The 22,498-nt window shown below is 40.2% G+C and overlaps 2 protein-coding genes across 3 annotated transcripts in view; one reads left to right on the top strand and one right to left on the bottom strand.

Moving 5' to 3' along the window:
- The window catches only part of CNST (consortin, connexin sorting protein), a 114,515-nt gene extending 109,451 nt beyond the window's left edge, over positions 1-5,064 (bottom strand). Inside the window, exon 1 of the mRNA XM_049635121.1 lies at positions 4,859-5,064. The gene's annotated coding sequence lies outside the window, so the exon portion shown is untranslated. The remainder of the gene's footprint in view (positions 1-4,858) is intronic.
- A 171-nt stretch (positions 5,065-5,235) lies between these two features.
- TFB2M (transcription factor B2, mitochondrial) lies at positions 5,236-21,629 on the top strand. Of its 2 annotated transcripts, XR_007458912.1 has the most exons (9): positions 5,236-5,670; positions 6,478-6,566; positions 10,298-10,451; positions 10,757-10,905; positions 14,010-14,096; positions 16,323-16,385; positions 18,910-19,073; positions 21,026-21,108; positions 21,211-21,298. XR_007458912.1 is itself a non-coding variant. In XM_049635132.1 (8 exons), the coding sequence occupies exons 1-8, from the start codon at positions 5,376-5,378 to the stop codon at positions 21,383-21,385; spliced, it is 1,176 nt and encodes a 391-aa protein (XP_049491089.1). In that variant the 5' UTR covers positions 5,244-5,375; the 3' UTR covers positions 21,386-21,629. The 2 variants fall into 2 exon arrangements, 1 of the variants encoding a protein (XP_049491089.1); XM_049635132.1 differs by lacking the exon at positions 21,026-21,108 and having other exon boundaries at positions 5,244-5,670; positions 21,211-21,629.
- The last annotated feature ends 869 nt before the right edge of the window (positions 21,630-22,498 follow it).

Genomic DNA, 22,498 nt, shown 5'->3' on the forward strand with positions numbered 1-22,498 from the left:
TTTTTGAGACAGAGAGAGACAGAACGTGAACGGGGGAGGGGCAGAGAGAGAGGGAGGCACAGAATCGGAAGCAGGCTCCAGGCTCTGAGCCATCAGCCCAGAGCTTGATGCGGGGCTCGAACTCATGGACCACGAGATGGTGACCTGAGCTGAAGTCGGCCGCTTAACCAACTGAGCCACCCAGGCGCCCCGATTCTTAACTTTATCATAAAGTTTACATATTTTAAGGAAATTATTTATTTCAAAATCTGTAATATAAAAGATCTTTAAAATGTTAGTTTGCCTTCATTCAAATTAGAAACCCACAGCCACTTAATTCACTGAGTTTTCTAGATGCAGCGAACACAGAAAAAAACAGCAATTACTTAGGTAGTGGTCTTACAGGAAAAACAGGCTAAGTAATTAGGAGCATTAACAGACAGGACAGTTACAAGATATTGCTAATTCCTGAAATCTCGTAGGTACCGTCATTTCAAATGTCAAAAGGCCAATGTCAATAAAGGTGACAATATTTGTCACATACTGCTCCCGCAATTCCTCCTACGGTCAAAAGGAAAAATAAACTTAATGTGTCAGTATTTTGACAGACACGTACTATCTTTCCTTTCCACATGGCTAATGATGGAAAACAGGAAGTAGTAAGAGATGGCAGGGAGGAGTGATGTGATGGCAAAAAGTTTCCATCTCCAGACATGTTGGCACAATCTCCCAACTGTGACTAAAACAATGTAGGAAATCTCAAGCTATCATAAGATTCAGAAGTGTTACATTTTTTTGTCTTTTAGATTGCTCGGACAGGGCTTTTATTTTTATTTTATTGAGATGCAGTTGACTACTGATGTATTTCTTCAAAGAATACTATAAATAAATCATTTGAAATGCATGAAAAACAAAAGTATTCCCTCGGTAAAAAGGAATATAATTTCCCCCAAGGGAATGATTCCTAGATAAAGAAAAGCCTGTATTTGTGTGAATCTTCAGGGCCCTAAACTGGAGAGAATGCTCACAACAGTATCAAGACACAGATACACTGAGTGTAGAATTTCTGAATAAAAATATAATCCTTGGAGAGGCCACTTAAATCATTTAAGAGCTTTTTTAAAAAATGGAAATTGCCAAACTCAATTATTCTTCCTCAAATTAAAAAAACCTAAGACTAATTTGTAGGAACTATATTCTTTCTTATCCAAAGAAAATGGTGCCAATAGACAGTCATCTAGATTTAGATACAAATGAAAACACTGTATTTTCCTGCTATAATGTGCATCTATGTATGTCTCAGGAAACAAGCAACATCCAATCATTACGTATTCCCCAGGTCTGTCTCTGATCTTTTAATACTCCACACAATGCCAACACTGTGACAGCTCTATAATGACTAGATTTTAGAGGGATTTTGCTTACTGAACGGGTAATTTAAGATTTCTTTATACCATAAGGGTTGGGGAGGAGGCATATTTCTTATATTAGATTACACCAAATATTAATTAGGGCTCCAGATGAATTTTGACAATGAATTTTAATATTAAATGTAGATGTAAACAGTGCAAAGTAGTATTTGGGGAAGTTTAATAGAATATATAAGAGAAGAACAATGATAGGTCCTATTGATCCCACTGAGGTCAGTTAGCCATAAGGTTAGTTTTCTAACAGGGTTATCCTTCGGTTTTAATAGCTCTGAACAAGAGATCGATCCATGCAAATCACCATCCCTGTTGCAAAAACAACTTAAAGCTCCTACATAGTCAGCATGTCGTAGTTTTGTATCAAAAGTGCCGTATTTCCTTCTAACTTTATCTAAACCACCATACATGAGTTACTTGTTTGCTCGTAACCAGGCTCCTAGCATTTTTGAACCAAAAAATATACCCTTTCTTTCTGAAGTTTGCTGAAAAGATTTTCTCTTTCCTTTGACAAGAAATGCCATCATACGGAGAAGCACATTTATACCCATTCAAGCTCTCCCTACTTAGTAACACAGGTAAAGGAAACAGAGAGTCACAAAGCATCTTGACACATTGTTGACATGCAGATGTAAATAACTGTAACAATGACACCCCAGGAAATGACTGAGCACCCTAGTCATCTTACAACCTCCACCAAACATACACTTGTCCACCTGTTTATCCTACTCAGGGTTAAGATGACTTGGAGACAGTCATCTCCAAGAGGAAGAGACTTCTTGGAACTTTCTTCCTGCACAGAAACTTCTCAGTTTGGGGAAAAGAAGAAAAGAAAAGAAAAGAAAAGAAAAGAAAAGAAAAGAAAAGAAAAGAAAAGAAAAGAAGCTTCTTAGTTTGACTATCACAGCACTTTAAGAAAAGGATTTTTAAACTTACCCTATTGGATTTACCCCAGACTCTCAGGATAGGAAGACATCCTAAAAATCATGTAGCAATACTGTTGCTACGAGCTGCCCAATAAGATCCTAGCCATTTGCCAGCTACATGTGGCTACTGAGCGCTTGAAATGTGGGTAGTCTGAACTCACATGTACTCTAAGTATCAACACCAGCGAAAGAATGTAAAATATCTCATTCTCAATTTTCCAAACATTCCATTTGAAACTGTATGGTTTAAGTAACATATATTAAAGTTAATTTCACTTGTTTCTTTACCTTGTGAATGAGACTAGAAAACTTTACATTGCTTATGTGGCTTGCATTATAGCTGGATTGTCACAGACCTGCCGTCCCTTCCAGCACTGCTTACAGACCTACAGACTTAGTGCTGATAGCAAATAGGAGTATCTATCACTGGACATTTCCCAATTACAACTGCCAGTTAAAAGCCCAAAGAAAAAGCAGTTATTTTCTCGATCAGTTGATATTATAAAAAATAACTTAAGAGTATAAAAATAGAATCACTTTGCCCTGACACCATTTTAAGGAAAGATTACTTCAAAGGGGAAAAAATAGCACAGGACGCAAAAACCACACCTCTGAAGAAACTATGATGGGAAATAAGCAAATCATGTTTTTCTAATAAAGTAGATCTGAATGCTGATTGTAAGGCACACCTTTAAAGGGAAATTAACATTTCCTTTCCATTTTCCAAATTAAAATTTCCTTTCCAGTACCTAGGGCCTCAGAAAAATAAAATGTGTAAGATTGTGTCTTTATTATTGAAGCACCTTCAACCACAAACAACCATTAGCATTATAAAAAGGGAAATAATTATCATAACCTCATGCTCCTGTCCAAAAAAACCAAACAAACAAACAAACAAAAACCCCAAAACCCAAAACGACTGAAAAGCAAAATAAGAAACATCAGCTTCTCTAGGGCTGAGCAGGCTACCTTTGTTCCACAAATCTTATGAAATAAGAAAACATATTTTAAAATAAATATTTTGTACCACAACTTTTTTAAAAATTTTTTTAACGTTTTTATTCATTTTTGAGACAGAGAGAGACAGAGCATGAATGCGGGAGGGTCAGAGAGAGGGAGACACAGAATCTGAAACAGGCTCCGGGCTCCGAGCTGTCAGCACAGGGGCCCGATGCGGGGCTCGAACCCACGGACCGCGAGATCGTGACCTGAGCCGAAGTCGGCGCTCAACCGACTGAGCCACCCAGGCGCCCCTGTACCACAATTTTTTTAAGTGTATTTTAAACATGAAAAATTCAAAATCAATTTCTAGAAGTGAACCATTTCTTCCTCTATCATGACATCTTTCTTCTTTATTTGATTTAAAAATATTCAGGCCTCCGGGACTTTTAAGGGAAAAAAATCCAGTGTATTTCGGAATCTATGAAAATATCTTTAAAAGGATAGAGGAGGTGACAGCTCATTAAAGAATCGTGGGGAAAGCTTCCTTCCGTGTTCAGAGCACGCAAGAATCACTTCTAGAAAACTGTCAATACAAAAAATGAATTTGAGGAAATTTAGATCAACGAGTCCCCACGGCTTCCACAACAGCTGATCAGATACTTTCTATAGTGTCCTAGCAAATTTATCATCCAAAAAAAGGAGGGGGGGGGGCATATTTGCTTGTCAATTTCTTTATCCATTTTGAGATTCATCAGCTGGGTATAATCCTCAGACTTCAATTCGCCAGGTGATACATTCCTCAGAAACCTTTTTCTTGTGCATTTAAATAACAAGCTCAATTACGCCGCGAGCACAGTAAGCAGAAAGGATTGTACATATTTTCACAGGGTGTTGATTGGATGCGGTTTCCTGCCCTGGTGTAAAGAGTGACGGGCCAATCTCTTTCTGAGCATAATCCTTAAACACTGAAATCACTCTCAAAGAATCGAGTCTTCTAACACTGCCCAAGAGGTAAAAAGACTGCCAAAATTTCCATTAGAGCATCCTATTTTTAGAGTCCTTGGAATTGGTCTTCAGAATTGCATTCCGCGGCACGTATCTGAATAAGTTTACGGAGGGATCAAAATAAGCATCCTAAGGTCGCAACCTTCCTAAGCCTAGAAGGGGATTTAAAGCTTTCAAACTGTAATTTTTTTATAACCTGAACTTTAAATCTTATCAACACGCGAGTTACAGACGAACATTAAGGTAAATACCGGCCCAGAAGGAGGTACGGCAGGGAGACACTCGGCGGCGCTCGGTGGAGGCGGGGGCGCAGGTACGAAGGCAAAGCGGGGCCACCCCCGAGGGCGCAGAGCCAGAGCCGGGGCCGTGGGCTGCTGCCGCGGGGAGGAGGCGCGGACACCCGGGCCGGGGGGACGGGAGGCGCGCCGGCGGGCGCAGGGGGCGCGGGGCTACACCTCCCCGGGAGCGCAGAGGCGGCGCGCGGCGCACAGCGCGGGGGAGGCGCGCGGGGTCCCGGGGGCTTTCCACCCCGGCCGCGAGCCGGCCGCTGCCCCGCACCGCTCTCCCTCTCCCTCTCCTCACCTGGGAGTCGGAGGCGACCGGAGGGCTACGGCTGCGCGCCGGGTCTGTCTCCAGCCCCGTTCGCTGACATGGCGGCCGAAGCGCTGTCACAGAGCCTGCTCGGGTCTCCCGCCGCTCCGGTGGAGACACCTTCTGCCTTCCCGCCCCGCCTCTCTCTGCGCACCCTTCCCGGCGGGCCGGCGGGCGGCGGGCAGCCAGCGACCGCGGAGCATAGAGCGCGAGCGGCTAGAGAGGAAGCGCAGGGACAACCATAGAGTAACAGGTCCAGACACAACCCGGATGGTCCGTCTCTCTCCACGTCCGTCCACTCACAATCCTCCGGCGACTGCACCCGGACGGAAGCGGAAGTGAGGGAAGTGGCAAGAAGAGGGGAGCGTTCGCATGCGCGGTTTGTAGTGTCTATACCACCCGCCCTAGTAGGGTGGTAGGCAGATGTGGCACGTGGGGTGTCCTGTACGGAGTTCGTTGACGATGTGACGACCCCGGGCGACATTGGGACAGACGTTAGAGGGCGAGGATGTCGGTCCCGCGGCTGATGCTGTCATCCTTGGCCGGCGCCGGTCGCTTTTGCGTTTTGGGGTCAGGAGCGGCGAGGTGGAAGAGCGTCCGGGCGCGGAACCGCCGCGGCTTGTCTGACCTCCACCCGCAGCTGTCGCCCAGCCAGGGTTTCAGAGACTCGCCCTCGTGGATGCCCAAGAACCGCTCAGAGCCCCGGAGTTACATAACCAATCCGAAACTCGCCACGACCTTGGTGCAGATACTGCAGAAAGAGAACAGGAACCGTCACCAGCTCTTCCTGGAGTGCAATCCAGGTGAGTCCGTCGTGGACTGCGTTTTCTTGGACGTTCGTGACTAGTGCCTATTGTACTGATTGCCCACGCGGTGCTGTTTAAGACCTGGCCCCTTGAAGCAGCTTGTATGGACTGTGGTAATCATGACACCATGAAATATTTCTGCACCAATTTGCACTTTACACAACATTTGGTAATACGTGCTCTTAGCTTTTACCATCTCCTCAAAATACTTGCAAGCGCCCCCCGCCCAGAACTTTTATCTAACCTTTGTATAGGTGTCCTAGAGACCATAGCAGGATGTCAGAACATAAGATTTAAAGTTTATTTATGCACGTAATCTCTACACCCGGCGTGGGGCTCGAACTCTGAGATCAAGAGTCTCACAGTTTTCTGAGTGACCCAGCCAGTCGCTCCTGAAAAATCCTTGTTTAAAGTAGCACTTTCTGTCGTGGGTCTGTTTTGTTTAGGTTTTACAGTATCTTTCGTGGTTAGGGTATCTGGGTAGTCCATGAATAATTGGTATGCTAAAGGCACCTTTTCTTGTTTGGTTTTCCAAGACATAGTAAAACTTTGTGATTGAGAGGCTTTTCAGGCTTTGACAGAACGGATTCAAAGTCCAGCAGCACTGCTTATCAGCTGTGTTGAGGCAAATGATGTTATCTAATCCCCAGTTTCCTTGCATGTAAATAAAAAGTGTAATATCTACTTTGGGGATGTTGTGGGAATCAAAATTAGATAATACAGGTAAAATATCTACTTTAGTAAATGATATTGAAAGAAATTGTTTCTTTTGCAAATGAACATTTTGTTCTGTTAATATACTAGGTCCTGGAATCCTGACCCAAGCATTACTTGAAAGCCAGGCCAAAGTGATTGCCCTTGAGTGTAACAGAACTTTTCTTCCACATTTGCAGGTATATTTTTAGTTTCTAAAAAAAAGAAATTTATTGCTCAGTCAGCTATCTTTGAGTATTTAGGAAAGTAACAAGCACACAATTTATTTTTTTAGACTCAGTTTTAGGGGCCATGCTGTACATACATTGTTATCCCCGGTGACTAGAGCATAGTATAGTAAGTATCAGTAAGTGATAATATCACGGTATCTATGCTCATTGAATGACTAAACGATTGGAGTCCTGAGATTTATTCTCTGGGTGTACCTCTGCTACAGACTAGATGGGTGACTGAACAAAGTGTATAACTGGTATCTCCAGGGTTCTTTCCTCATCTCTAGTAGGGTATCCCGTACCTCTGCTTTCTGTGAACTTAGAATCTAATTGGAGTGTGACGATTAGATCAACGAGACTCTTGTTAACTCTGGATTTAGGGCTTCAGAGGCAAGGAAGGTGCGGTATAGTCAGATACAATTGCATGCAGTGAAAGCATTATCCAAATGGATTTTTCAGTGAATTCTGCTTCCTTGTATAGCAGATCCCTTCACAGAACAGTGAAGTGGACATTCCTTACCTCACTGTCAGCCTCCTTCCTTCTCTTTCCCCTCCCTCCTCAAGTCTCTGGATTCAGTTTAGGAACCTTATACCTTTCTGTGCTAAATTTCTGAAACCATGTGAAATGGAATGATTTAAAAGTGCAGGATGACAACAAAAAAATTATGAAAATGTACCAAATCCTTTTTTTCTTAATTTTTTAAGACAACTGTGCACGTTAGATGGTTGTTACTGTACAACTGATTGCTTTGAAAAGAAATCAAGGTTTTCCAGGTTATTGAATTGATGCTGAATCTACTGGAATTCCAAAACATGAAGAGTTTAAAAGACAAGATTATTAAAAGACTGAAGATCATGAAGTGTGGGTTCGTGAGTTTGAGCCCCACATCAGGCTCTGCACTGACAGTGTGGAGCCTGCCTGGGATTCTCTTTCTCCCCCTCTCTACCCCCCACCAAATAAATAAATAATTAAATAAATAACAAGATCATGAAGTGTGATTTAGTAAACATAGCCACCTGTAATTTCAGTTTCACTTTGGGAATTGAAAGCTTTTATTTTGATCCTTTATAAAAGGCCGACTTTTGAAGAGTGATCTGCATGTTCACAAAATAAGATGGCATTAAAATGTCTTTTTATTTACTTTCTTATCCTATAACCCAATAGTTGCTTTTTTGTACGATCGAGGAAAGTGTTCATTTGAACACAATGATCGAGTGAAAGATGGAAGGTTGGGGGCTAGAAAGGTCATGACATACAGTATTTCTTACAGGAATATTAGTCATAAAGTTTCCTGAAACTACAATGTAAGAACAAAATCCGTCTCTGACTAAATCCAGTGTTTGATTAGAACTAGTTCATGTTCCAGTTCAGGCTTTTATTTTCTTTCTGACTCCTCTTTCCCCCTCTCTGCTCAACACTAACTTGAGCTCAGCCCTTAGAACCTGTTCTTTCACTCTTATTAACCATCATTATGATGGAGTGAAAAACCATTCAAATAAGGTTTTGTGTGAATTCATCTATCTGCCAGAATAAACGAGAAGGAACCATTTAAATAGAAGTTTTGTGGCCCTAAATCCCAGCTTTAAAGTGGTGCTTTTAGCAGATATTGCTTCTAGCCCCCCAGAGTTTGTTTCTAAACACTGAAAAGATTTTTCAAAGATAATGAAGGCTTAGGATTTTTATCTAACTTTAGAACCCCCTACCCTCTCATAAATTCCCAAGACTCCACATTAACAGTGTTTCGAGTGGGAACAGTTTGTTTTCCTGTCTGGATGTGCTAGAGATAGTTTTCAAATTGTAGCCTATGATAATAAATCATAATATATCCCTGCTGAAAATGGAAACTGTTGTTGCAGAAATAGCTGTACATGTTCAGCTGAAGAGATAGCTTCTGTGGTAAGCTGTATGGTATTTCAGCAGAGACAGAACAGTCTTTTCAGATCAGCCTGAATGTCAGCTCTAGCCTTCGCTACCTTTAAGACTCTCTGGCAATTAAGTAATTTAACCTGTTTGACTTTGGTTTTTCCTTTTCTCTTACGGGAAATAGAGACAGTAATACCTACTTGTAAAGATTCTTGTTGCAATTGAAATAAGATAAACTGCTTCCTATCTTTGAATCCTAAATGCAACCAAGTTCAATTTTAAAAGGTGATTTCACTATTACTGTGGAACTAAATTATTTTGGTGTTTTGGCTGTTGTTGTCATTGCCATTATTGCATGGTAAGCGATAGATGCAAAAACCAACATGTACTTTCAAAGTGCAAGTGGACCAAGGTCTTTTTTGTTTATTTTTGAGAGAGAGAGACTTTCCCCTCACAGAGCTGGGGGTGGGGAGGGGCAGAGAGAGGAGGACACAGAATCCGAAGCAGGCTCCAGGTCCGAGCTGTCAGCACAGAGCCCCATGCGGGGCTCGAACTCACAAACAGCGAGATCATGACCTGAGCCGAAGTCGGACGCTTAACTGACTGAGCCCCCCAGGTGCCCTGGGAACAAAGTCTTAAAGTGTGTATTCTTACATTCCTATCAAACCAAAATTCATTAGATTTCTCAGTTACAAAGATTAAAATGCGACGCTTGAGTAACTAGTGAGGTTACTTTATTGCTGTATACATAGAACAATTTGTAGGACTTTCAAGATGATCTGTTTGTAAGATATCCATCCAGTGAGTGTTCTTTTTCTCTAGCTGGCCCAACACCACACTCTTCTGGTTTTCTTCCTCACGTTTTTTTACTTCTCAGCTTCTTGTGAGACCTTGGGGTTAGTTGCTCCATCCTCAGGCCTAGTCTCCTGTGATTCTCCCTAGGGGGTCTCCTCTGCACCCCTGGGTTTAATAACCTTCAACAAGCCAGTTCTCACCACTTTATGTCATTAGCCTGGACCATTCCACTGACCGCCCCCCCGGCAGGCCTACAACTTTCTGCCTGACGTCTCCACTTGGACCGCCTAACAGGTGTCTCAGGACTAACACGAGCAAAAGTAAATGGTTTCCACCCAGGCTGTCGCTTCTGCCATTCTCAAGGGTCCCCTTGAAAATGATCATTAGAATTTACTAGATTTAAATAATATTTAGAGGTTGTAATCAAGCACTTAAAAATAGTTAGGTTTTTTGTTTTGTAACTTTAAATTGCACATTCTTGAAACTTTGGTACATATCAACAGAATTTTCTGTGCATGAGAACCTCGTTATATATCGCACATCGTAGTGCCCTCTTTGATTTTTTTGTAACTTCAGATTAGAGAAAAAAGCATGAGGGGCCCCTGGGTGGCTCAGTCGGTTAAGCGCCCAACTCTGCTTAGGTCATGATCTCACAGTTGGTGGGTTTGAGCCCCGCGTCGGGCTCTGTGCTGACAGCTCAGAGCCTGGGGCCTGCTTCGGATTCTGTGTCTCCCTCTCTCTGCCCCTCACCGGCTCACGTGCTCTCTCTTTTTCTCTCTCTTTCTCTCTCCTTTTCTCAAAACTAAGTAAACATTAAAAAAATTTAAAAAGAAAAAAGGATGAGTAAGAATTTCTTGAAAGATTTTTGTGTTGGGGGCTTTTTCTTAGTAATATTGTGCATTCATCACTTTTCCGGCATTATTTAATTTCTCTTAATTATGTTAATTTTTAGGGTAAATTTTTTGAAGTAGATCTTTGAATTGTTACCGAGTTTGCATATCACTGAAAATCTTAAACATGTCTCTCTGTCTCTCTTTAGTCGCTGCGAACAAAGGTGACTAGAAAACTAGAAGTGGTCCACTGTGACTTCTTTAAACTGGATCCTAGAAATTCTGGAATAGTAAAACCTCCCATTATGCTTTCAGAAACACTTTTTCAGAATTTGGGAATAGAAGCACTTCCTTGGTCAGAAGGTAATTTTGTCATTCACTGTCTCAAATGCCTTATAATTTGCCACCTTTCTCTAGCAGTACACCTTGTCTGTTAAAGAGATCCGTGTACTGTCCAGATGGTATAGTTTGTGTTGACTATGGCTTTCCACTCACATGGATACACTTAGAGCCATTCTGCAGAGGCCAAGTTCCCTATCGAGGAAAGATGCCGTACCTGAGTTGTAATTGAAATGATAGTTTGTTAACTTGGTTTGACTCCATAAAATATGATCTTTGGAAGAAATTTAAACAATTTATTCAAATATTTTTGCTTGTGTTCTTAACAGATAACCCATTAAGAGTAGTTGGAATCTTCCCAGCTAAAAACGAGAAAAAGATACTTTGGAAACTTTTGTATGACCTGTATTCTTCTACTTCTATATACAGTTATGGACGAGTACAGCTAAATATGTTTATTGCTGAGAAGGAATACGAGGTAGGTTATTAACAAGTCACTGAGTAGCTTTTGTTTTGAAAGAGTCCTGTGATTTTTGTCTGCGTAGTCTTCATCTGTGTGGCTTTAATTTGAGCTCATGACACTTGAGAGTGTTGAGATTGTTTTTAAATTTCTGTAGAGCGGTCTTTAGGTTCGATTTTTTTAAGTCTTTTTTTTGTGTGTGTGTGGTTAAACATACAAGATACAATATTTATCATTTTAAGTTTCAAAGCGTCCAGTTCAGTGGCGTTAAGTCTGTTCACGTTGTGGTCCAGCCATTAACCACCATCTGTTTCTTCTCAGAAGTTGTTTATCATCCCATACCGAATTAAACATCAACTCCCCACCTCCCCCTTCCCGAGTCTCTGGCAAACAGTGTTCTACTTCTATGACTATTCACAGAATAGTCCATGAATTTGGCTATTCTAGGTCCTTCGTGTAAGTGGAATGATAGAGTAGCGTGTTTAGTGTCCGACTTCACTTAGTGTACGTAACGCCTTTGGAGTTCTTCCAAGCTGTAGCGTGTCAGAATTTCGTTTTCTTTTTAAGGCCGAGAAATACTCCATTGTATATCATATATGGACATACACACGCACCACCTTCTGTTTATTCGTTCATGTGTCAGCGAACGTTTGGGTCGCTCCCACTTTTGGTTATCGTAAATGATGCTGCCGTGAGCTCTGGTTGCAAGTCTGACTTCCAGGGTCTGCTTGCAGTACATTTGGCTGTCTACCCAGGGGTGGCATTGCTGGATCGTGCGGCAATCCTATTTTTCAACTCTGGGGGAGCCACCCTACCGTTTTCCACAGCAGCTGCACTATTTTACGTTCCCACCGGCAGTGCACAGGAATTCCAGTTTCTCCGTTGTCTCTCAACATTTGTTTTCTGTTTATAATACCCATTGTAATGAGGTCTCATTGTGCTTTTGATTTGATTAGTGATGTTGAACATCTTTTCAGGTGCTCGTAGACCGTTTGTGTTAGGAATGTCTGCTAAGGTCCTTTGCCGTTTTGGGGTTGTTGTTGTTGTTGTTGTTGTTGTGTTGAGCTTTAGGAGTTATTTATATATTCTCGTGATAAATCCCTGTTCGGATACATGAAATACCTGCAGGTGTTTTCTCCCCATCTGTGGGGTGTCGCTGTACACTGTTGATTGTGCACATTGATTCCTGAAGTTTTTTATTGTGATGAAGGCCGGTTTGTCTATTTTTTTCTTCTTTCTGTCTGTGCCTTTGGTGTCATAGCTGAGGAATCACTGTCAAATCCAATGTCAGGAAGCTTTTTTCTTATGTTCTAAGAGTTTTGTAAGTTTCAGTTCTTACATTCAGGTCTTTGATCCATTTTGAGTTACTTTTTTATATGGTGTTGGGTAAGGGTCCAACTTCATTCTTGTGCATACGGGTATTCAGTTTTCCCAGCATCTTTTGTTGAAAAGACTGTGCCTTCCCCGATGAATGACCTTGATGCCCTTCTCAAAACATCATTAAACCCTACACATTAGGGTCTGTTTCCGGGCTCTCTTATTTTATTACATTAGGCTATTCAGTGTCCCTCGAGATTCCATATGAATCTCAGGACTGGTTTTTCTGTTTCTGTGAAAAAAACACCCTTGGGATTTTGATAGGGATTGCACTGAATCCGTAGATCACTGTGGGTAACATTGATATCTTAACATTGATAAGTCTTCCGATCCGTGAACACAAGTTGTCTTTCCACTTGTGTTTAATCCCTTTCATTAGGTGTTTTGTAGTTCTCAGTGTCCAAATCCTTCACCTCCTTCGTTAAGTTGATCCCTAAGTAGTTTACTCTTTTTGGTGCTGTTGTAAATGAAGTTTTCTTAATTTCCTTTTCAGATTGTTCATCGTTAACATAGAAATACGACTGACCTTTGTGTGTTGTTTTTATATCCTGCAACTTTGCTGAATTCATGTATTCTAACAGGAATACTTAGGGTTTTTCGACTCTGTTCTCTGAAATTCAAGGGCCTTCTGAAGTTCTTGATAGTGTCTTGAGAGTAATGTTTCTTTTCTGCTCAGAATGCTTCATGTTATTAATCTTTTAATCCATTGTAGGTATTATGCTTAGTGAAATAAGTCAGTCAGAGAAGGACAGGTATCGTGTGTTTTTGCTCATACGTGGATCTTGAGAAACTTACCAGAAGACCATGGGGAAAGGGAAGGGGAAAAAATAGTTACAAACAGAGAGGGAGGGAGGGAAACCGCAAGAGACTCTTAAATACAGAGAACAAACTGGGGGTGGATGGGGGTGGTGGGGAAGAGAGGAAAGTGGGTGATGGGCATTGAGGAGGGCGCCTGTTGGGATGAGCAATGGGTGTTGTATGTAAGCCAGTTTGACAATAAATTATATTAAAAAATAATAAAAATGAGAGTAAAAAAAATCTTTTAACCCATTGTAACACAAGATGCTTACTCGTCTATAAGAGTTATGGGTCAGGATGGCGGAGCAAGACGTGAAAAGGTGGTTTACTCCCCAAGACTCGGTAGAGAAATAGTGACTGTCCATGAGAAGCGTGGGGGACTCAGAACCTTGAGGCTGTACGTACATCATCTACGTGAAGGAAGAGAAACGGGAAGTGCTTCATCAGATTTCATCTTGCTATTAGGAAATGTTCTAATGCTTTTTTCTACTGTGGGCCTTTTCACATGTGGTTTGCTCTGTCTGTGTGCTGCCCTCTCATTCACTGTCAAGCGCTCAGCCTTCAAGTGTCAGCCTGGACAGTTCTTGACTGAGTATTTACTAGGCTACCTGATACATAGTTCTAACACCCTTGTTCCCCATGTAATTAGATATTTTTGTTTCATTTTTTGCTTTAATGAGATTTTGCCCTGGTAGGGGCATGGCTATCAGGGATGGCTAAAGGAAATCAATCCCACATACGTTATATTTTAAGTGTACATGGTGATGTATTTCAATGTGAAAATTTAAAAAGACCTTCTCTTCCTTGAAGTGTTACAGTTAAGATTTTGCATTTAATTCTAATTTTCTTCAATTTCCAGATACTATTAAGATAATACTTTTAAGATCAAAATTTGAATTTGATTGATCATAGTCATGTATACATGCAACTTATTTTCTTTTCATTAGAAACTGGTGGCAGATCCCCAAAATAACCTGTATCAACCATTAAGTGTGCTCTGGCAAGTAGCTTGTGAGATTAAGCTTCTGCATGTGGTGAGTAAAATCCTTCTAGATTGCAACAGAACTTCATTTTTTTTTTTTTTAAAGTTTATTTATTTACCTTTGAGAGACAGAGAGAGAGCATAAGCAGGGGAGGGTCAGAGAGAGAGGGAGATACAGAATCCGAAGCAGGCTCCGGGCTCCGAGCCATCAGCACAGAGCCCGATGCAGGGCTCGAACTCACGAACTGTGAGATCATGACCTGAGCTGAAGTCTATGCTTAACTGACTGAGCCACCCAGGTGCCCCAGAACTTCATTGTTTTTAAAGAGACTACATTTTGGACGCCTGGGTGGCTCAGTTGTTAAGCATCTGACATCAGCGCAGGTCATGTTTTCACAGTTCATGAGTTCGAGCCCCGCATCAGGTGAGCTCAAGCCCCACTTCTTTCTCTCCCTCTCTGTCTCTCTGTCTCTGCCCCTTGCTCATGTGCACCCCCTCTCTAAGAAAAGAAAAGAGGCTACATTTCTTTGACCAATAAATGGAGAAAAATTAAAAAATTAATTTTATTTTTTCCTAGCTATTGAAGATAATTATGTTTTTGTCACATATTTATATTTTTCTCAGATCATAAAAATAATATGGGCTTATTGTAAAAATGTGAGACCAGGAAGGAAAAGGAAGGAAGGAAAGAAGAATTTTTTAAAAGTCACCACTACCATTCTGTCACCCAGAGGTCAATATTGACATTTGTAGCATATTTGTAGCCTTTTCTTTTTCCTCAGTTTTTGTTTTTATTCTTTACATAGTGGAGATTATATTACTTTGTATCTTGTATTTCTTACTCACTAGTAATAGTTAATGGTAAGTTTTTTCTCTTGTCAGTAGACATTTTTCGTAAGTTTTTAATGGCCACTTAAAACCTCACTACAGAGTATTCCCCTTTTTAGTTTATTTCTTTCAGCAAGATCAGAGTTGTCTAATAAAAATATAGCGTGAGCCATGTATTTTAGGTTTAATAGTAGCAACATTCATTAACAGGAAAAAACAGGTGAAACTAATTTTAATGTATTTGATTTAACCTTCTTGATCAAAATACTGTCATTTCAGTGTACAATCAGTATGTTACGATTGGTTATTACATAATTTGCATTCTTTATGTTCTAGGCCTTTGAAGTTCAGTGTGTATTTCACACGTAACACATCTCCATTCAGACTAGACATGTTTCAAGTGTTCAATAGCCACATAGGACTAGTGGCTCCTCTATTCATAGCAAGGGGCCAGAGTGAAGAAAAAACTGATGACCACTATTTCTTTCATGCCATAATTTGTCCTTTGTCTTTTTTATTTTAGTAGATTAGAGTTTTTATTGGATGTATGTTTATATACATACAATATATATGGGCCCTTGTGCTTCGAGGGAGGTGTTGGTTTCATTTTTAAATTTGCCATGTGCATCTCCATGTAGTCCCTTCCCTGCTTTTGTCCAGGAACACGTTAAGCCGGTCAGTGTGCATACTCAGTTGTTAGAATGTTACCCATTCGACTTCAGCTTTTGTTCCAATTCTGTTTTTTCTTCTCCAATACGTGAGGTTCTTAGATTGGATCTCTGTTCCTTGTCTTTTGTATCTGTCACGCTCTCGTCATGTTCCTGTATTTGCAGAACTCTTTTCACACTAGCGTTCACAGCACTGACCCTGCACTTGTATATTGTGACCTTGGTACTGTAGTTCTTGGTGTCCCTGAAATCCTTTCTTACCTCAGTGATCTCTCATTCTGTTGCCTGCCTTTTTACCTGGGCCTCTTCTATCATCCAGGCTATCTGCTGCTTTCTTCATAAAGGCCTCCTGGCAAAGTTAGCTTTCCGGAGAGTCTTTTTGGTGGTTCTGCAGTGTTTGTTTTCAAAGGCCTATGTTGACTTTGGCCATTCATTAACCTCAGTGTTGATGTGATGGTCCCTAACCTGATTGTGAGTCTAATGTGGAAATCTTAGCTATTGAGATAACTTAAGGACCTATTTGCATAACTGTATTAAGGATGAGTCTTTCCAGATAAGGGAATTCCCAATATCTGGATAGACCTTTGATTTTCTTTCTCTTTATCTAAAAAAACAGAAGAGGGATATTTATGATTTAACTATCCCAGTTGTTTTTCTTAAATCCAGTTAGAATGATGACTCAGATTTGATTTGTTCTGTTGTTTAAAGGCAGTAATAATCTGGGACACTTTGACTGCAGAAAACTCAAAGAAATGTTTTGGTTTTGTTTATCTTCCCTCAAGGAGCCTTGGTCCTCATTCAGTGTATATAACCAAGTTGGGGGACCAAAAACGTCGAAGAATAAGGTAAGAATTAATAAATAACCTTCCTTTTTTTCCTCTAAATGGAACATTTGGTATTCTGTATTTACTTAAAAAATTTTTTAAGTAAACTTATTCATTTTTGAGAGAGAAAGAGAGAGGGAACCACTGGGGAGTGGGGCAGAGAAAGAGGGGGACAGAGGATCTGAATAGGGCTCCGTGCTGACAGCAGCAAGCCCGATGCGGGGCTTGAACCCATGAACTGTAAGATCATGACCTGAGCAGAAGTCGGACGCTAAACCAACTGACCCACCTAGTGCCTCAGTTGGTTAAGTGTCTGACTCTTGATTTCAGGTTGGGTCATGATCTCTGGTTCTTGGGATTGAGCCTTGTGTTGGGCTCTGTGCTGACAGTGCAAGCCCTGCTTGGTTGGGATTCTCTCTCTCCCTCTCTCTCTGCCCCTTCCCTGCTTGCGTGCCCTCTCTCCTGCTGTCTCTATCAATATAAATCATAAACATTTTTTTACAATTCTCATTATTTTTTAAGAGTTGTATTTGTCAGCTGATTGTACGTGGGTCCTAGTTAGCATAGTAAGAGCTTAAACAGAATTTGACTTCATTTTTATCTCTCTTGAAATAGAAGGTATATCTCAGATTTGGAAAATATGGTCATTTTAGTGTCCAACTAATTTGATAAACTAAAAGTCAGAAATTTGTAATATTACTAATTATAATGATTGAATTTGTCATATGTTTGATGAATCAGTATGTCTTGTTTCTTATCTGTGGGGGTGGGGCTTGTGTTTGGTTTTTTTTCCTCTCTAAAGAACCGAAGTGGTGATGTTCTAAAGTTATCCTCCATTTACTTTATGTTAGGGGTGCTTGTAGTGAAATTGGAACAAAGTAGTTGAATTTTCAAAAATAATTTTTGAAGTCAATTCAAAAGTTTCACTTTAGGATTAAATGCTAATGATGCCCTAGTCCCAGCTTATCATTATAGCACCCAGTAAGCAGTTTTTAATTTCACTGATCCCTCCCCCCGCCCACAATCAACTGTAGGCATCCACAGCTAGAAACCAAAATTGATTGAAGTTTTCTTTTTCAGGCTAATTTGTTTTCCATAAATAAATAAATAAATAAATAAATATATATATGTATGTATGTATGTATATTTATATATATATATTTATATTTATATATATATATATATATATATATATATATGGGGGGAGGTGGGTGGCTCAGTTAGTTAAGTGTCAGTAAGTTAAGTTAGGTCATGATCTCACATGTGTTGGGGCTCCGAGCTGGGCATGGAATGGAGCCTCCTTAAGATTGTCTCTATCTCCTTCTGCCCCTCTGTCCTTCCCCACACAAATGCTCTTCTCTCTCTCAAATAAAATGAAAAAATAAATAAAAACATATAAAAAAGAAAGGGACACCTGAGTGGCTCAGTCGGTTAAGCATGTCCAACTCTTGATTTTGTCTCAGGTTGTGATCTCACGGTTCATAGGATTGAGCCCTGCATTGGGCTCTGCACTGACAGAGCAGAGCCTGCTTGGAATTCTCTCTCTCCTTCTCTGTCTGCCCCTCCCCTGCTCATGCTCTCTCTCTCTCTCTTTCTGTCTCTCTCAAAATAAGTTAAACTAAGACATTAAAAAATTTAAAAATATAAATGTGTATGTGTGTATATATAGATGGATAAGTAAATAAGGGATCACTATCTAACACATGAGATTTCCAAAGGACTTAAACAGATGACCTTCCTCCTTTGTGAGGGATAACTTTAGAGAAAAAAACATCTTCACCTTACATCAAGGCATGCGCAGTTTTTATTTTAACCTGACTACTGTGTACTAGAGCAGGCTGGCCAACTTTTTCTGTGAAGGGCCAATCTGCAAATGTTTTAAGCTTTGTAGACCACATAATAGTCTTCATGTTCATATTCTTTTTTTTTTTTAAACCATCCTTTACAAATGTAAAAACCATTTGTAGATTCATACTATATGAAAACCAGGCAGGCCATGGACCATAGTATATTTTTTTAACATTACAATCTGCTCAGTATAGAAAGAAGTTCAGTACATGTTGGTGTCATGTTTGGGATTTGGTTTTACCCTGCTTACAAGTTAATAACCTGTTACTCTTTAAAGGATACTACCCCAGGGCAGACTCCTGCATCAGACAAAAGAATGTATTTGCCCTCAGGTCCTATGGGGTAATGTGCGATGGCTTATTTGGATGGTGTAAATGCAGAGGTTTGCATTGCAACATAGAAACACAGGGCTGGGGGAACCCACTTCTTTTCTAGCAGACATTAAGCAAGCCGCTTCTTTGTCCTGGAGAGACATGATCTCCTCCCTCAAGCTGGCTCACTGCAAACCCCCCTGAGAAACTGCCCAAGTAAACAGTGGTTAGGGCCTTGCATTCTTGACACAGACAGCGAGAGCACATAGGAGCCCTCCAGCTCTGGAGATTGCCTCTTCTAGCAGGCAGCTTGTGTGAATAGGTTCACTATGTCTCGCTCTGGCAACATTTTGTGGCTAACACAACTTATTTCTTTCTCTCTTCAGGAATCATTAGAACAAATAAATAAACAAAACATGTGTTTTATTCAGTTGACTCCTCTTCAGAATTTATTTACAGAAAATTTAACATCTGTTAATTATGACATATTTTTTCACATGTTAAAGCAGTGTTTTATGAAGCGCCATGCCACGCTAATGGACCATTTACAGTAAGTAAGAAGAATAAAAGCAAGTATAAAGTAGCAATTTAATATAAGAATTAGATTTTCATGTTAGAAGTCCATTTTCTATATCTGTATCATGATTAACAGAGTGAGATACCATGTTTTCACTCCTACAGATCTTCCAAACCCTTCCTTGGTGCATATTTCAAGAAAAATAAAGTTCAATTTCCCACATAATCTCCTAAGCTTAATTTTTTTTCCTTTGAAAAACAACTCGGGATGCCTACCAGTTCTATCTCTGTCAGAGATATGCCCAGAATTGACCTGTGGGAAGAACTGGCTCCATGGGGCAGGTGCCTGTGTGGCTCAGTTGGTTGAGCATCCGATTCTTGGTTTTGCCTCAGGTCATGATCTCCTGTTTGTGAGTTCAGGCCCTGCATCGGGCTCTGTGCTGGCAGTGCAGAGCCTTCTTGGGATTCATTCTCTCTCTCTCTCTCTCTCTCTCTCTCTCTCTCTCTCTCTCCCCCTCTCCCCCTCTCCCCCTCTCCCCCTCTCTCCCTCTCTCCCTCTCTCCCTCCCTCTCCTGCTCATTCTTGATTACTTGCTCTATCAAAATTAATAAAAATTTAAAAAAATAATAAGAGGGGCACATGAGTGGCTCAGTCAGTCGAGCATCCGACTCTTAATTTCGGTTGAGGGCATGACCTCGTGGTTTGTGAGTTTGAGCCACACATCAGGCTCTCTGCTGTTAGCGCGGAGCCCACTTTGGATCCTCTCTGTCTTCCTCTCTGTCTGCCCTTAACCCCACTCTTGTGCGTGCTCTCTCTCTCTCTCTCTCAAAAATAAACATTTAAAAAAATAAAATAGGGGGACCTGGGTGGCTCAGTCAGTTGAGTGTCCAATTTTGGCTAAGGTCATGATCTCCCAGAGTTCATCTCCCCTCATCGGGCTCTGGGCTGGAGCCTGCTTCAGATTCTGTGTCTCCCTCTCTCTTTGCCCGTCCCCCAGTCATCTCTTCTCTCAAAAATGAATAAACATTAAAAAAGCCTTTTTCTTAATAAAAAGAACGAACTCCTTGCTGGTGACTGGGATGGAGGCAGCATCATTTCTGGTGTACCCACCATCTACCTTTCGTCATTGTCTCTCCTTAGTGGTTTTACTTCCCAACCAAAGCCCTCTAGTCCTCTTGTCCTGGACCCGACTTCATGTTTCTACCTAAAGCTTTATTAACATTCTAGCTGTTACTACCTACTTCGTATCCTTATAACTTTTACATGGGCTGATGTGTACAATTTTATAAGTTACGCGTTGCACCTTGGAATCAGCAGCCCATAGTCATTCAAAGTATTGTCAGAGAATAGGTGAGACTCTGAATGAGCTGTTGGTTGAACAATATTTGTGTAAAAATAAATGTTAAAAGTGGCATCAGACCAGTAAAAGTAATCTACCCTTTTCATCTTATCACCTTGTGGTAGTGACTATTTTGAATAAAAATATCAGGAATATAGGAAAATAAGCAATAAATATGTAAACATGTTGCAAAATGTTAAAATCCCTTGGCAACCTCTGAATTGAAAGCATGTTTACACCTGTGACCAGAATTCTGTCCAAAATCAAAAAGTATTGGAAAAATTTTCCACCAAAATATTTTATTATAAATATTTACTTGTTATTGTCATAGGCTCAGTGATGGTTTCTTGCTAGGCTAATATATAAGGCAGTTTTCTGCTTTAAAATTTATTCGTTAGTAATTTTCACATAAAAAGGTGAAAAGGTGAAAACTATTCCCTCTTTGAAAACTGTTGGACAGCAGTTTCTGCTCTTTGTACTTCTTGAACTATTACATGGACCTAAATGTTACGGATGTTTTTGCAAAGAGAGCTAAGAGATGAAAGAGGTAGGCAGAAGAATTTTTTTGAAGGGCAGTGTTAAACTGGATTTTTTGGTAAGAATTGATGAGAACACATGAAGGCCAAAATCTGCTCTTTTTGTTACAGGTAAGCCATGAGACTTTAGAAATAATAGTAAAAGCTGTACATTATACGCAAGCTCTTAAGCCAAACAAGATTGATTATATATCGTAAGTTAAGCATTTTAAATTGGGCGTAGAAGCCATCTCTACCAATATTAATTGCAGTTCTAAGATGGAATTAAGCAGACTTACTTTGTATTTCTTTTGCAGGTCATTGAGTCCAGTTAATGCAGTAGCTATACTGAAGGAAATAGAGAAAGATGGAGACATGAAAATAACAGATCTGTACCCTGAAGACTTTAAACTGCTTTTTGAAACTATAGAGTCTTTCAGAGAATCTTGTAGGTGGCTCTTTGATGACTCCCTAGAAGACATAATCTTGTAGGGAACTGGATTGCCCACATACTGGCGAGAACTGCTTATTTATTTGGAAATTATGGCACCAATGGAAGAGAACTGGGTTTGTGAAGCTTGCAGTGTTTTAGCAGAAGATAACTGCTCTTGTTTGGCAGAGTGGGCAGATAATTTCTTCTGAAGTTGATACCTTTAGTATATTGGATGAAACAACAACTGCTATTTTATTCACAAAAAATAAAATGAACACCGTATTACTTGTGGATTTGATCAGATTGCATTTGTTTTGTTTTGAATTCTATCTCCTGTAGGTATACTGGTAGATGTAGGGTATTGCCAGATGAAATTTAGTTTTAAAAATCCCTTTGGCCAAGGGTGCCTGGCTGGCCTAGTCAGTAGAATGTGTGACTTGATCTCAGGATTGTGAGTTGAATCCCCACGTTGGGTGTAGAGCTTACTGAAAAAAAAAAAAAATCCCTTTGGCCAAATATCTTACCTTGTATTTAAAAAAAAAAAATTTTTTTTATGTTTTTATTTTATTTTTGAGAGAGAGACACACTGAGAGTGAGGGAGGGGTGGAGAGAGATGGAGAAGAATCTGAAGCAGGCTCCAGGCTCTGAGCTGTCAGCACAGGGCCTGACGTGGGGCTTGAACTCACAGACTGCAAGATTATGACCTGAGCTGAAGTCAGATGCCCAACTGACTGAGCCACCCAGGCGCCCGTATCTTACCTTGTATTAATTTAAATAGCCCACTAACACTGTTGATCTTTTGTTTCCTCTTGGAGGGCAAAAGACTGTACATTATTAAGCTTAGAAAGTAAATTAAAATGATTTAAGTGGTTTTACTTTGCAAATTGTTGAATTATATTATCAAGTGCTGTACAATGAAATTATTTCAATTTTAATATGCTTTAAACTTTTTTAGAAATTAAAATATTTTAAGTAATAAGATTTTGTGATTTTTTTTTTAGTCTCTATCTAATGATACATTAAATTGACCCTAAGCTTTTCATTTTAAACTGTTATGTACAATGTGCTTTCAGTGAGTAATTCACTCTGCTATTCAAAAGTCGCTTGAATTTTTGTTCTATCAAGAAAGTTCATTTGAAGTTAGACCTTTACATGAAACTAAATGAAATTAA

Source organism: Panthera uncia, chromosome F1, assembly GCF_023721935.1.
Source record: "Panthera uncia isolate 11264 chromosome F1, Puncia_PCG_1.0, whole genome shotgun sequence".
Classification (NCBI taxonomy): domain Eukaryota; kingdom Metazoa; phylum Chordata; class Mammalia; order Carnivora; family Felidae; genus Panthera; species Panthera uncia.